The 16,883-nt window shown below is 45.9% G+C and overlaps 1 protein-coding gene across 1 annotated transcript in view; it reads left to right on the top strand.

Moving 5' to 3' along the window:
• The window catches only part of RNGTT (RNA guanylyltransferase and 5'-phosphatase), a 456,995-nt gene that overhangs the window by 27,977 nt on the left and 412,135 nt on the right, over positions 1 to 16,883 (top strand). The window contains exon 4 of the mRNA XM_068279398.1: positions 3,511 to 3,599. Coding sequence (XP_068135499.1) covers positions 3,511 to 3,599 — 89 coding nt within the window. The remainder of the gene's footprint in view (positions 1 to 3,510; positions 3,600 to 16,883) is intronic.

Raw genomic sequence — 16,883 nt, 5'->3', positions numbered from 1 at the left:
GAATGTATTGCGGGCGTATTGGTCTACGAACCCAGTACATCATGTTCCCTTGTACCCTGCTGCCATGTCCAGGACACGATTTGAGTCCATCCTGCGCTTCCTGCACTTCAACGACGACGAAACCTGTCATGAAAGGGGAGACCCTGCTTATGACCGGCTCCACAAAATTCGGCCCCTCATAGACCACCTGTCCTCAACATTTGCAGATGCTTCTATCCCTGAACAGAACATCTGCGTAGACGAGTCCCTCTTACGCTTTACCGGGCGCCTTGGCATCAAACAGTACATCCCAAGCAAGCGCGCCCGGTATGGGGTGAAACTGTATAAGCTCCGTGAAAGGGCCACAGGCTATACATGTCGTGTTAGGGTCTATGAGGGAAAAGACTCAAAATTGGAGCCGGTCGGATGCCCTGACTACCTGGGGAGCAGTGGAAAGGTTGTGTGGGACTTGGTGTCACCCTTGTTCCGGAAGGGGTACCATCTTTTTGTGGACAATTATTACACAAGTGTGGCCCTCTTTCAGCACTTAAAGTTAGAAGGAATCCGATGCTGTGGCACTGCGCGGCCTAGTCGCCAGGGCTTCCCCCAACGGCTCATTACCACCAGACTTGAACGGGGGCAGAGGGCCGCCTTGCGTACTGAAGACCTGCTCGCGGTGAAATGGAGGGACAAGAGGGACGTTTACTTTCTGTCCACCATTCACACAGACACGACAGTCCAAATTCAACGGGCAACTAAGGTCATTGTAAAGCCCCTTGTCGTCCACGAATATAATGTCAACATGGGAGGGGTGGACTTCAATGACCAGAGGTTAGCGCCCTATTTAATTACCCGGAAAACAAGACGCTGGTATAAGAAAGTGTCTTTTTATCTGATTCAATTGGCAGTTTACAACAGCTTTGTTCTCTACAGTAAGGCTGGGAGAACTGGATCTTTCCTCCAATTTCAGGAACAGATCATTCTGGACATCCTGTATCCAGGAGGTGCCAGGCCCCCCCCCCCCCGATGCAACTAGCCGACTGCATGGTAGGCATTACGCCTATCAGATTCCGTGTGCCCCAGGTCAACGCATCCGAAGAAAACGTTGTCGTGTCTGCAGCAGGACTGGAAGAAGGAATGACACCAGTTTTTATTGTCCCCGCTGTCCTGACCAGCCTGGCCTATGCGTAGGGCCGTGTTTTGAGAGGTACCACGAGCAGGTACACTATTAGAACCTAGGGAACTCCAGACACAGGAGTAGGCACACACTCAGTGGTCTTTCGCACATTGTCGCAGGGAGAGGAGAGGTAAGCTTGAAAACCAAACGGGCAAGCATAAAAGTCGGAAGAAGGATCGGTTTCCATGCTTGATATTGCTGATCTCTGTAAATGGACAATTGTGTGTAAAAAAAATTAACAAATTGTCATTTACAGAGATATTTCTCCCACCCAGCATGGGTATGTGTAAAAATACACCCCAAAACACATTATACTACTTCTCCTGAGTACGGCAATACCACATGTGTGGCACTTTTTTGCAGCCTAACTGCGCTAAGGGGTCCAAAGTCCAATGAGCACCTTTAGGCTTTACAGGGGTGCTTACAATTTAGCACCCCCCAAAATGTCAGGACAGTAAACACACCCCACAAATGACCCCATTTTGGAAAGTAGACCCTTCAAGGTATTCAGAGAGGGGTATGGTGAGTCTGTGGCAGATTTCATTTTTTTTTTGGTGCAAGTTAGAAGAAATGGAAACTTTTTTTTTTTTTTCTCACAAAGTGTCATTTTCCGCTTACTTGTGACAAAAAATAATATCTTCTATGAACTCACTATGCCTCTCAGTGAATACTTTGGGATGTCTTCTTTCCAAAATGGGGTCATTTGGGGGATATTTATACTATCCTGGAATTCTAGCCCCTCATGAAACATGACAGGGGGTCAGAAAAGTCATAGATGCTTGAAAATGGGAAAATTCACTTTTTGCACCATAGTTTGTAAACGCCATAACTTTTACCCAAACCAATAAATATACGCTGAATGGGTTTTTTTTAATCAAAAACATGTTTGTCCACATTTTTCGCGCTGCATGTATACAGAAATTTTACTTTATTTGAAAACTGTCAGCACAGAAAGTTAAAAAAATCATTTTTTTGCCAAAATTCATGTCTTTTTTGCTGAATATAATAAAAAGTAAAAATCGCAGGAGCAATCAAATAGCACCAAAAGAAAGCTTTATTAGTGACAAGAAAAGGAGCCAAAATTCATTTAGGTGGTAGGTTGTATGAGCGAGCAATAAACCGTGAAAGCTGCAGTGGTCTGAATGGAAAAAAAGTGGCCGGTCCTTAAGGGGTAGAAAGCCCTAGGTCCTCAAGTGGTTAATGACCAAGCTGTTTTCACTTGTTTTATTTTGCTGCCTGAAAGAGTTATTTTTTAGGCATGTGAGTGACCGCTTCTGTCTTGCTGGTACCTTGGTCGGAAATATAGTATACATCACTGATAAGCACAGTGTTCTCCCCAGGCTCTTTTAGCCGGGTGCTCCACCCGACTAGTTTTAAAGAGCACCCAGCTGTCATCGGCTCACCACCTCCTATGCTTTAAGCAGGGTTGCGCACAGAAGCACCGGCCCTGCATTCTCTCATATTGCCCCACCCGGCTACTATTTCATGCCACCAAGCTGGAAAAAAATTCTGGGGAGAACACTGAAGCATAAAAGTTTTCCTGGCAGAATACAACTTCTGAGAGCAGAGGGAGATTCAACTTTGTAAATATTTAAATATAAACTTAAACCATTGGGTATCTAAAAGAGGGTCATTTTTAAGAGTAGGAGGATTAATACAATCTCCTCAGTTGTTTTTCACCTCGGGTTCACTTTAAAGCAAATCTGTAGGGGGAAAAAAAGGTCAAATACTTACCTATGGAGAGGGAAGGCTCTGGATTCTAAAGATGCTTCCCGTTTTCTTCCTTGGGGTCCTGGTTTCAGCACTGTGACCCCCATTTTGAATTTGCTTCCTTTGGGAGCCCTCATAAGGTATCTGGAGCACTTGTGCCCCCAAGCACTCCAGAAGACGGGAAGCTCCTTACTGCACATACACAAGTGCGTTTACAGAGCCGCCCATCTGGGAGAGCTCAGGGACCCAATTGCTCCTGAAGCCTTCCAAGGGCTCATGGAGATATAATCGATCAGTTTGTCCAATAGCTCTAAAGTGGGTGACAATGCTGGAACAAAAGGACGGGATCCAGAGGCTTCCCTCTCCATAGGTAAGAATCTGACTTATTTTTCACTTCAGTTTTATTTTAACACTGAAACTGAGAAGATAAAGCTTCTTCCCATTGCAACCAGTGAGAAAATGGGAGAGGACTAATCACCTGATTAGTTGCTATGGGGCTCAATCTATTTTTCTCTTGTGCTCTACCCCTCCCCTCATAATTGTTGTTTCACAAAATTCTGCAGTGAATTTAGGACAGAATGTTAACAATATTTTGCCTGGGAAATCTGGGGCTTTCATTTGAAAATCTTTTTTTTCTTTTGCAGGCATGGTGAATGTCCATCTCAAGAAAACACAGAAATGTTTATACGCCTATGTGAGCGATTTATGGATAGAAATCCTGATGAGCTTATTGGTATGTATGTTTACATTCTTTCATCCACATCCAACTCTACCACTGACTATGAAAGTTAGATTATAGATGTGAGCGTCAAGGTGCCCATCAGTGAGAGTCTTGTTTGTACTAGCTTACCATGTCTGTGTAATATGAGGGACTAACTATACTATCCATTCAAAGTATATTCACTTAGTTTACCCTCTTAACCTCCCTAGCGGTATTGACAGATGTATCCGTCCATACAAAACATGCTGTGAACAGTATAAACGTGCATACACATCAATACTCTCCTGCACTGTATACTAGACCCTTGCTTGACACAATTTGGCAAGTAACAGGAAAAAAAAAGTTATAAACCTTTATTTTATCACTTTGTACAATCAAAATTGTATTATTGATGAGCACCTTAAAGTGTACCTGAGATGAATAATGCCTTCAGCAAGTTGGGAGCAGTTTGCGCAGGTGCAATGCGGCCGCCCACGCTCATCTGTCGGGCTCCACGGCCGGGAATGTTCTACACATGTGCAGGTAGTTGGGCCGCGCATGCACAGTAAGCCCTGACTCCGAAGTTACCGGGAGCAATAACGAAGGATGCAGGAGGAAGAGGACGGTGACAAGGGAGCGATCAGACCGAATAGGGCTGGAGGAAGCCCCAGGTATGTATTATTTTTTTTATTATTTATCTCAGGTTCTCTTTAAAGCTAGCTTTTATACATGTGTCATAGAGGATGAGGCGCCCCTGAAGTATAAAATAGGTAGAAACCATCTCAAAGGGTAAGAAACAAGGCTTGCCTATGGGGCGCCTATGTTTAGCCAAACTCTGGACATCTACTTAAGCAGCAGAATATAACATGTTGTCCTTGTGTATCTCTGTAATTTATATTGTTTTAGTGCAACTCTGATGTAAGCTTTGTTTCTTACCCTTTTTAGATGGTTTTAACTATTTCACACTTCAGCCCAGGGCTGTGGAGTCGGGTAATTTTTGGGTACCTGGCGTCGGAGGTTTCATAATCTGAGGAGTGGGATGATTTTTGTGCCTACTTCATAGCCCTTGAAGGCTGTGGAGTTGAGGTGTTGGAGCAATTTTGGGTACCTGGAGTCTGAGTCTGTAATTTCATAAACTGAGGAGTCAGAGTTGGATGATTTTTGTACCGGCTCCACAGCCCTGCTTCAGATGCATCTCCTCCCTTAAACCTCTTTAACAGTGGGACGTTGCGTTTGATGCAACGTTAAAGTCGCACAACAAGCCTCTAACGCAGAGCATGTAGGTTATAAAATTGAACGTTATTTAGCACTGCATTGTGTCTCTTGGTGTGTCGTTTTCGTCGCATACTGATAGAACGAAAACGGTGCATGCGTTACATTTAAAAAAATAAATAAAAAAATACTGAGCATGTGCAACACACAAAGCAGCAAATGTATTGCTAAACGCACAGCATGCAGCACTTTCTAAATATTGCTACACGTTACACACAACGCAACGTGTGCACTGTGAATGTTGCACAGACTTTGTATTGCTGTGCGTTCGTCTGCGTTATTTTTTATAACGTGCGACTTTAACACCTTTAACGTCCCTCAAGATGGGTTTCTTCACAAGCACATTACCATGGTTGCTCTACAGCAACCTAGGTTTGTGGGTACATTTCTCCTTATGTACAAATCCATTAAAATACATAAATACTAAACTATACAGTGCTCATGTTCTCTCTGTATTTTTGTCTCCCTGGATAGGCCTTCGTCCTACCAGATCCACCCGATGTTTCTGATAGATAGCAGAGAGAAACATGGGGAAGCTGGCAGTGTATACAGACAGGACATCTCACACCTGTTAAAGAGACACTGAAGCGAAAAAAAATATATGATCTAGTGAATTGGTTGTGTACTATGAATAATTACTAGAAGATTAGCAGCAAAGAAAATATTCTCATATTTTTATTTTCAGGTATATAGTGTTTTTTCTAACATTGCATCATTCTCTAATATGTGCAGATTACACAACGCTCAGCATTCAAAATGAGTCTTTCAGAGCAGTCTGTGAAGTAATGACCTCTCCTCTAGCAGAGAAAAAGTAAATAGTCCAGGAACAGTTGAGATAATAAAAGTCAGATAACAGCCCTCTCCATGACTAAAGGTGGCCATACACTGGCCCGATTTGCGCCCGTTTCGACAGCAGATTCGATCACTGGGATCGAATCTGCTGCCAATCGTTCACGCTACACGCCGAATTTCGATCCATTCCGTCCGATCCCGTCGATCGCGCCGTGCGGAAAATAACCGTCGATCGCCCGCGGGTAAAGAGCGCATCGCTAGCGGCGATCGAGTGCCCGACAACCGACGCAATAGAGCCGCATACATTACCTGCTCCGCCGGCGCGACTCCCGGGTCTCCGCTCTTCTCCGTCTCCGCTCTGGTCTGGTCTCCGGCATGCTTCCCTTCTTCCTGTCCCAGCAGGAAGTTTAAACAGTAGAGGGCGCTCTACTGTTTAAACTTCCCCCAGACAGCAAGAAGGGAAGCATGCCGGACGGAGACCAGAGCAGACCAGAGCGGAGACGGAGAAGAAGAGCGGTGACCGGGGGCAGTTGCACCAGCGGAGCAGGTAATGTATGCGGGCGGAGCGGCGGCAGCACCACCACAACAGATTGTGATCGGTTTCAGGCTGAAATCATTTCACAATCTGTTTGCAGTAAAGGTAGCCATACGATCCCTCGCTGATCAGATTCGATCAGATAGGGATCTGTCTGTTGGTCGAATCTGATGGCAAATCGACCAGTGTATGGCCACCTTTACTTAAGTCGGAGAGCTTAATGGCTTGTTTGCATAGAGATAACAACTTGAGTTTCTTAACTCTTCCTGTACTGGAAACAATTAGACTGATGTATCTGATCTTAATGTTTTATTTCTTAGCTGTGCTACACATACAAATCATAATATCATCATTTTTTTTTCGCTTCAGTGTCTCATTAAGTAAAGGAAAAATCCGTAACACATTCTGAATGCATAGTATATTTATAATACACATTTATTAACCATTTTTTGTAATCACAAATAAATCAAACTGGTTCCTATTAATGTCAAAATTGGAATTTAATGAGTATATATCATATTTTACATTACAGTTGTGGTTTTAAAACCTTGCAGATACTTTATGAAGATACTTAATAATAACTGCTGTGGCCTTAATTACAAAAAAGCAGATGTGTGGAGTATGTGTTACATTAACTGCAGGGAGTTACATTTCAGAGCTGTTATCCATGTACTGTATATACTCGCATATAGGCCGAATTTTTCAGCTGAAAAGTCACCCCCTCGGCCTATATGCGAGTCACCAACTTGCTGATCTGACCTAATCATCGGATGCCCGCGGGAGAGAGAATGCCAGGAGCGATCGGATGCCCGCAGAGAGAAGAGCAGTAGCCGTCACATGCCCTGGGGGGAGAGCAGAGCAGGAGAGATGGATGGCCAGATCACAGCAGGAGCGCTTCTCTGAGCACGTAATCTCGTGCTTCCTGCTGTGTCTGCAGCTTGTGATCTTATTGGCTATTTACCCTGCCTGCTCAGACCAATGAGAGAACTGACAGGCACAGCTCCTCCAGCGCGTTATTTGAAATGGCAGAAGGCACCCGAGGGCTGCGTTCCTGCCTCTGCCTGATCAGCGCTGAGTTCTCTCTCCCAACTGTCTGCCTGTAGAAGATATACAGGGACACTGCAGATAACAGCTACTCTGCTGGGTAAGACGACACCTCCTCCCCTCTCTTCATTTATCACTTCTGCCTTGCACTGGCCGGGAATATTTACACAACCAGCATCTCACTGCATCTCCAGTGTAACCCTTTCACTGCTGTTATACTCTGATTCAGCTTGGCTTGCAGCACTGGAACTTTGTGGGTAATATGCATATATGCACATTTTTGCTTCCACTTGGTGCTGCATAGTAATATGTTGACTATTCCTTGGATGTAACCCTTTCACTGTTGATGTACACAGCTGGTTTTAGCTGATCTAGCTTGCAGCACTGGCGCTTTCTGAGTAATATGCATATATGCACATTTTTGCTTCCACCTGGTGCTGCACAGTAATATGTTGCCTACCCCCTGGATGCAACCCTTCCACTGCTGGTGTTAGCTGATGTAACTTGGCTTGCAGCACTGGCACTTTGTAGTTAACGGTCATGCATATATGCACATTTTTGCTTCCACTTTGTGCTGCACTCTTATTTGTTGACTACCTTTCTGAGACAAGCTTATGCACTTTGGGTCCTAAGTGAGAAAGGCTCTTTACAAATGTTCTGGTAGTTACGGTATAATAATTACCAGTTAAATGCTGCAGGCTCCTGCCTCTGTTCAATATAGGGGTGATTTTTGTTTCATTTCATATGGGGGTTATTGGTGGTGGGAGGGGAAGCCTCGGGAGCCGCTGCATTTCTTACCCTCGGCCTATATGTGAGTCAATCCTTTTTTCCTAGTTTCTGAGGTAAATGTTGGGGGGTCGGCTTATATGGGGGTCGGCTTATATGGGGGTCAGCTTATATGCGAGTATATACGGTAATTTGCTGGTGAGCATTGATCATAGTGATATGGAAGGCTGTGTAAATGTTATGTTTTGAAAAATATGAAATTGCTGGTCCTTGAGATCTAGATATTTAGTTTGAATTTGAATTGTGCTTAATAAATGTGGTCTTATGTTGTGCGATTAAATCTGTATTTGTAAACTCTGTGCTTAAAGACCCAGATTGCTATAATTACATATTACACAGTTTATTCTATCATCTATATGCAGGCCCACCACTAGAAGGATAATGTATAGTATGTGGTCTATACTGTCAAGTATACATTGAATAATTGGTTTGCTTAACCACCCTGGCGTTCTATTACCTGCACCAGGGTGGCGGCGCAGCAGTTTAAATTTAAAAAAAAAAAAAATCATGTAGCTAGCCTAGCACTAGCTACATGATGCCCCCCCCTCCCTGCGGCGACCGGCGCGTACCTTCGATTGGCGCCGGCGCGTACCCACGTAAGGAAATCCCGTTCTGAACGGGATTTCCTTAAGGGCTTCCCCGTCGCCATGACGACTATCACGATGACGGAGACGGAGTCCCGATCCACCCCTCAGCGCTGCCTGGCACTGATTAGCCAGGCTGCGCAGGGGTCTCGGCGGGGGGGGGGGGTCGTTATGCGGCGGATCGGCGGCGAGCAGAGTGCTTGCTGCGTGTTTTTAAAAAAAATAGTGAAAATCGGCCCAGCGGGGCCTGATCGGCGCCCTCCAGCTGTCATGGACGAGCTGAACTCGTCCATACCGCCAAGGAGGTTAAAGTGGACTAAATAATACCATTAAAAGCTGAAAAAGAAAACCTTTAGTGCTTTGGAAGATGCCGACATGTCCAGCAGGAATAATGATTAAAGTGAAATTTGACACTTGCAAAAAAAATTGCTATAAGCTTGCATCATTGCTACATTCATCCGTCACATGCCCTGGGGGGAGAGAAGAGCAGGAGAGATGGATGGCCAGATCACAGCAGGAGCGCTTCTCTGAGCACGTAATCTCGTGCTTCCTGCTGTGCCTGCAGAATGTCATCTTATTTGCTATTTACCCTGCCTGCTCAGACAGCCAGCAGAGCCGGCCTTTGGGGGGGACAACAGGGGCAATCGCCCCAGGCCCCGCGCTTGAAGAGGCCCCGCGCCACCTGACCGCCCGCTGCACCCCCGGCCACTTGCCCGTGCGGCCAGCAGGAGGAGAGCAGCGCAGTGGGAGAGCTGTGGGCAGCAGCGGAGAAGGGAGGCCATCTTCCCCCACCCCCTTCCCTCACCTTAGTGCTCTCCCTCCCTTGCTCTCTCCTTTCAGAACTAATGTGCGGGTGGCTGGCAGTGGGCGGAACTTACCTCCCGTCTCACTCCAGCACCGGAAGTTCTGGTACCGCTGCTCTGGTCTAGGTCAAAACCAGAGTAGCGGCAAATCCATCCCACGCTGGCCCTGCATCGAGATGGAGGTAAGTTTCGCCCGCTGCCTGCTAGCCACCGCACATTAGTTCCGGAGGGGAGAGCGAGGGAGGGAGAGCACTAAGGTGAGGGAAGGGGGGGGGGGGGATGGCCCCCCTTCTCCACCGCTGCTCACAGCTCTCCCTCTTCTCTGCGCTTCTCCCCTCCTGCTGGGGCACACCTGGCTACCTATTCTGGGACATATACCCCTGCCTACATATACTGGGGACATATACCCCTGCCTACATATACTGGGGACATATACCTCTGGCTACATATACTGGGGACGTATACACCTGGCTACATATACTGGGAACATATACCTCTGGCTACATATACTGGGGACGTATACACCTGGCTACATATACTGGGCACATATACCCCTGGCTACATCTACTGGGCACATAAACCCCTGCCTACATATACTGGGCACATATACCCCTGCCTACATATACTGGGCACATATACTCCTGGCTACATATACTGGGCACATATACTCCTGGCTACATATACTGGGCACATATACCTCTGGCTACATATACTGGGCACATATACCTCTGGCTACATATACTGGGCACATATACACCTGGCTACATATACTGGGCACATATACACCTGGCTACATATACTGGGCACATATACCCCTGGCTACATATACTGGGCTCATATACCCCTGCCTACATATACTGGGGACCTATATACCTCGGGCTACATATACTTGGCACATATACCCCTGACTACATATACTGGGCACATATACCTTTGGCTACATATACTGGGCAGATATACACCTGGCTACATATACTGGGCACATATACCCCTGGCTACATCTACTGGGCACATAAACCCCTGCCTACATATACTGGGCACATATACCCCTGCCTACATATACTGGGCACATATACACCTGGCTACCTATTCTGGGACATATACCCCTGCCTACATATAATGGGGACATATACCCCTGCCTACATATACTGGGCACATATTCCCCTGCCTACATATACTGGGCACATATACACCTGGCTACATATACTGGGCACATATACTCCTGGCTACATATACTGGGCACATATACTCCTGGCTACATATACTGGGCACATATACACCTGGCTACATATACTGTGCACATATACACCTGGCTACATATACTGGGCACATATACACCTGGCTACATATACTGGGCACATATACACCTGGCTACATATACTGGGCACATATACCCCTGGCTACATATACTGGGCACATATACCCCTGCCTACATATACTGGGGACCTATATACCTCGGCCTACATATACTTGGCACATATACCCCTGACTACATATACTGGGCACATATACCTTTGGCTACATATACTGGGCAGATATACCCCTGGCTACATCTACTGGGCACATAAACCCCTGCCTACATATACTGGGCACATATACCCCTGCCTACATATACTGGGACATATACACCTGGCTACATATACTGGGAAATATACACTTGGCTACATATACTGGGCACATATACCCCTGGCTACATCTACTGGGCACATAAACCCCTGCCTACATATACTGGGCACATATACCCCTGCCTACATATACTGGGACATATACACCTGGCTACATATACTGGGCACATATACCCCTGGCTACATCTACTGGGCACATAAACCCCTGCCTACATATACTGGGACATATACACCTGGCTACATATACTGGGCACATATACCCCTGGCTACATCTACTGGGCACATAAACCCCTGCCTACATATACTGGGACATATACACCTGGCTACATATACTGGGAAATATACACTTGGCTACATATACTGGGCACATATCCCCCTGCCTACATATACTGGGCACATATACACCTGGCTACCTATTCTGGGACATATACCCCTGCCTACATATACTGGGGACATATACCTCTGGCTACATATACTGGGGACGTATACACCTGGCTACATATACTGGGCACATATACTCCTGCCTACATATACTGGGCACATATTCCCCTGCCTACATATACTGGGCACATATTCCCCTGCCTACATATACTGGGCACATATACTCCTGGCTACATATACTGGGCACATATACTCCTGGCTACATATACTGGGCACATATACCCCTGGCTACATATACTGGGCACATATACCCCTGGCTACATATACTGGGCACATATACTCCTGGCTACATATACTGGGCACATATACCTCTGGCTACATATACTGGGCACATATACCTCTGGCTACATATACTGGGCACATATACCTCTGCCTACATATACTGGGCACATATACCTCTGCCTACATATACTGGGCACATATACCTCTGGCTACATATACTGGGCACATATACCTTTGGCTACATATACTGGGCACATATACCTCTGGCTACATATACTGGGCACATATACCTCTGGCTACATATACTGGGCACATATACACCTGGCTACATATACTGGGCACATATACCCCTGGCTACATATACTGGGCACATATACCCCTGGCTACATATACTGGGCACATATACCCCTGCCTACATATACTGGGGACCTATATACCTCGGGCTACATATACTTGGCACATATACCCCTGACTACATATACTGGGCACATATACCCCTGACTACTTATACTGGGGACATATACACCTGGCTACATATACTGGGCACATATACACCTGGCTACATATACTGGGCACATATACCCCTGGCTACATATACTGGGCACATATACCCCTGGCTACATATACTGGGCACATATACCCCTGGCTACATATAATGAGCACATATACCTTTGGCTACATATACTGGGGACATATACCTCTGGCTACATATACTGGGCAGATCTTCACCTGGCTACATATACTGGGCACATATACCCTGGCTACATCTACTGGGCACATAAACCCCTGCCTACATATACTGGGCACATATACCCCTGCCTACATATACTGATGACATATACCTCTGGCTACATATACTGGGAAATATACCAGGGCTGTGGAGTCGGAGTCGTGGAGTCGGAGTTGTGGAGTCGGGCAATTTTGGGTGCCTGGAGTCGGAGTCGGGAAAAAATGCACCGACTCCGACTCCGACTCCTAATGAATTTGTAACTGTAATTAAAATAGAAAATATGATAAAATGTTCTATTTCTCGGATAATAGTCATTAAAAATAATGTATATATACAGTAATAGCTGTGTTTAGTCCACAAAAATGAAATAAACCAATCAAAATTAGTTGCTTGTGCTGCTTCAATAAAGCAGTCCCTGTATTTTTAAGGTCAGATATACATATCTGATTGTGACTGTATATATGATGTGTACACAGGAATCTCTTATATATACTAAATAACATCTATGCTGTAAGAATAAAGCCTGATGTGTAGCTGTGTCACTAATAGAGATGGTCAACGAGATGGAAATAATTCTGCATTGATGCTGATTTATGCAAATGTATGCACTCCCTTTGCTGATGAAATCAAATAATGTGATATGTTATTAAAATTTGGTTTGGTGACTACAAATTAAAGGGTAACTGAGACGGATGAAAAGTAAAGTTTTATACATACCTGGGGCTTCCTCCAGCCCCCTTCAGGCTAATCAGTCCCTCGCTGTCCTCCACCACCCGGATCTTCTGCTATGAGTCCTGGTAATTCAGCCAGTCAGCGCTGTCCGGCCGCATGCCGCTCCCACAGCCAGGAACATTCTGCACCTGCGCAATAGTGCTGCACAGGTGTAGTATGCTCCTGGCGGCGGAGTGTGTGCATGCGCACTACGCCTGACTGGCTCAAGTACCTGGACTCATAGCAGAAGATCCAGGTGGTGGAGGACAATGAGGGACTGATTATCCTGAAGGCGGCTGGAGGAAGCCCCAGGTATGTATAAAACTTGAATTTCATCTGTCTCAGGTTTACTTTGTTACACAGTAGTACTATACTCTACATATGCACTCCCCACAGAGCTGCAGGGAATCCACTGAAAATGCTGTGCACATTGAACACAGAGGTGTTGTCTGTTTACAATCTCCTCATTCCCCTGCAGAGTACCTGCACATCATTCTTACATGTACCCACACTTACATTGCCTAGGGTCTGATAGATGTTCTTTGTTCCGGTTTGCACCTTTTACAAGTACTCCTACCAAGGACTAGTTTTAGTCTAAAGAGAATAAATATAGTAGTCTACATATCCTTCTCACTTCAGTTGTCTTGTAAAATTCCTAAGCGTTGGCAGTTAAGAGACGAATTTCATGTTACATACTTTTAATCAACAAAATTGTAATATGCAAATTAGAGGAGTCGGAGTCGTGGAGTCGGAGTCGGTGGAATCCTAAACTGAGGAGTCGGAGTCGGTGGATTTTTGGACCGACTCCACAGCCCTGAAATATACACTATACCCCTGCCTACATATACTGGGCACATATACACCTGGCTACATATACTGGGCACATATACACCTGGCTACATATACTGGGCACTTATACACCTGGCTACATATACTGGGCACATATACACCTGGCTACATATACTGGGCACATATACCCCTGGATACATATACTGGGCACATATACCCCTGCATACATATACTGGGCACATATACCCCTGCATACATATACTGGGCACATATACCCCTGGCTACATATACTGGGCACATATACCCCTGGCTACATATACACCTGGCTACATATACTGGGCAGATATACACCTGGCTACATATACTGGGCACATATACCCCTGGCTACCTGTTCTCGGGACATCTCTACCCCTGGCTACCTGTTCTGGGGACAGCTATACCGCTGGCCACATATTCTGGGGTCATCTATACCGCTGGCCACCTATTCTGGGGACACCTATAGACCTGGGGCTACCTATTTTTGGGGAACCACTGCTGTCAGATTGAGTGTATTTTGGGGAACTGCTACCAGGTGAGAGGTGTCTACCATATTAAGGGGGCATTTTGCCTATTTATGTGAAATGCTGTCTATATATGTGCCTCATGACTGCTGAATTTGTCTTGTTGGGGGCCTCATGGTTACTGAATTTGTCTTGTTGGTGGCCTCATAATTTGTTGGGGGCCTCATGATTGCTGAGCTGCCTGCTAGCCACCGCACATTAGTTCCGGAGGGGAGAGCGAGGGAGGGAGAGCACTAAGGTGAGGGAAAGGGGGGGGGGATGGCCCCCCTTCTCCACCGCTGCTCACAGCTCTCCCTCTTCTCTGCGCTTCTCCCCTCCTGCTGGGGGCACACCTGGCTACCTATTCTGGGACATATACCCCTGCCTACATATACTGGGGACATATACCCCTGCATACATATACTGGGGACATATACCTCTGCCTACATATACTGGGGACGTATACACCTTGCTACATATACTGGGAACATATACCTCTGGCTACATATACTGGGGACGTATACACCTGGCTACATATACTGGGCACATATACCCCTGGCTACAACTACTGGGCACATATACCCCTGCCTACATATACTGGGCACATATACCCCTGCCTACATATACTGGGCACATATACTCCTGGCTACATATACTGGGCACATATACTCCTGGCTACATATACTGGGCACATATACCTCTGGCTACATATACTGGGCACATATACACCTGGCTACATATACTGGGCACATATACCCCTGGCTACATATACTGGGCACATATACCCCTGCCTACATATACTGGGGACCTATATACCTCGGGCTACATATACTTGGCACATATACCCCTGACTACATATACTGGGCACATATACCTTTGGCTACATATACTGGGCAGATATACACCTGGCTACATATACTGGGCACATATACCCCTGGCTACATCTACTGGGCACATATACCCCTGCCTACATATACTGGGACATATACACCTGGCTACATATACTGGGAAATATACACTTGGCTACATATACTGGGCACATATACCCCTGCCTACATATACTGGGCACATATACACCTGGCTACCTATTCTGGGACATATACCCCTGCCTACATATACTGGGGACATATACCTCTGGCTACATATACTGGGGACGTATACACCTGGCTACATATACTGGGGACATATACCTCTGGCTACATATACTGGGGACGTATACACCTGGCTACAGTTACTGGGCACGTATACTCCTGCCTACATATACTGGGCACGTATACTCCTGCCTACATATACTGGGCACATATTCCCCTGCCTACATATACTGGGCACATATACTCCTGGCTACATATACTGGGCACATATACTCCTGGCTACATATACTGGGCACATATACCCCTGGCTACATATACTGGGCACATATACTCCTGGCTACATATACTGGGCACATATACTCCTGGCTACATATACTGGGCACATATACCTCTGCCTACATATACTGGGCACATATACCTCTGGCTACATATACTGGGCACATATACCTCTGCCTATACTGGGCACATATACCTCTGCCTACATATACTGGGCACATATACCTCTGGCTACATATACTGGGCACATATACCTTTGGCTACATATACTGGGCACATATACCTCTGGCTACATATACTGGGCACATATACCTCTGGCTACATATACTGGGCACATATACACCTGGCTACATATACTGGGCACATATACCCCTGGCTACATATACTGGGCACATATACCCCTGGCTACATATACTGGGCACATATACCCCTGCCTACATATACTGGGGACCTATATACCTCGGGCTACATATACTTGGCACATATACCCCTGACTACATATACTGGGCACATATACCCCTGACTACTTATACTGGGGACATATACACCTGGCTACATATACTGGGGACATATACACCTGGCTACATATACTGGGCACATATACACCTGGCTACATATACTGGGCACATATACCCCTGGCTACATATACTGGGCACATATACCCCTGGCTACATATACTGGGTACATATACTGGGCACATATACCCCTGGCTACATATACTGGGCACATATACCCCTGGCTACATATACTGGGCACATATACCCCTGCCTACATATACTGGGGACCTATATACCTCGGGCTACATATACTTGGCACATATACCCCTGACTACATATACTGGGCACATATACCCCTGACTACTTATACTGGGGACATATACACCTGGCTACATATACTGGGCACATATACACCTGGCTACATATACTGGGCACATATACACCTGGCTACATATACTGGGCACATATACCCCTGGCTACATATACTGGGCACATATACCCCTGGCTACATATACTGGGCACATATACCCCTGGCTACATATAATGGGCACATATACCTTTGGCTACATATACTGGGGAC

Source organism: Hyperolius riggenbachi, chromosome 4, assembly GCF_040937935.1.
Source record: "Hyperolius riggenbachi isolate aHypRig1 chromosome 4, aHypRig1.pri, whole genome shotgun sequence".
NCBI lineage: Eukaryota > Metazoa > Chordata > Amphibia > Anura > Hyperoliidae > Hyperolius > Hyperolius riggenbachi.
The sequence above is the reverse complement of the archived record's forward strand: the minus strand, read 5'-3'. Positions and strand labels throughout refer to the sequence as shown.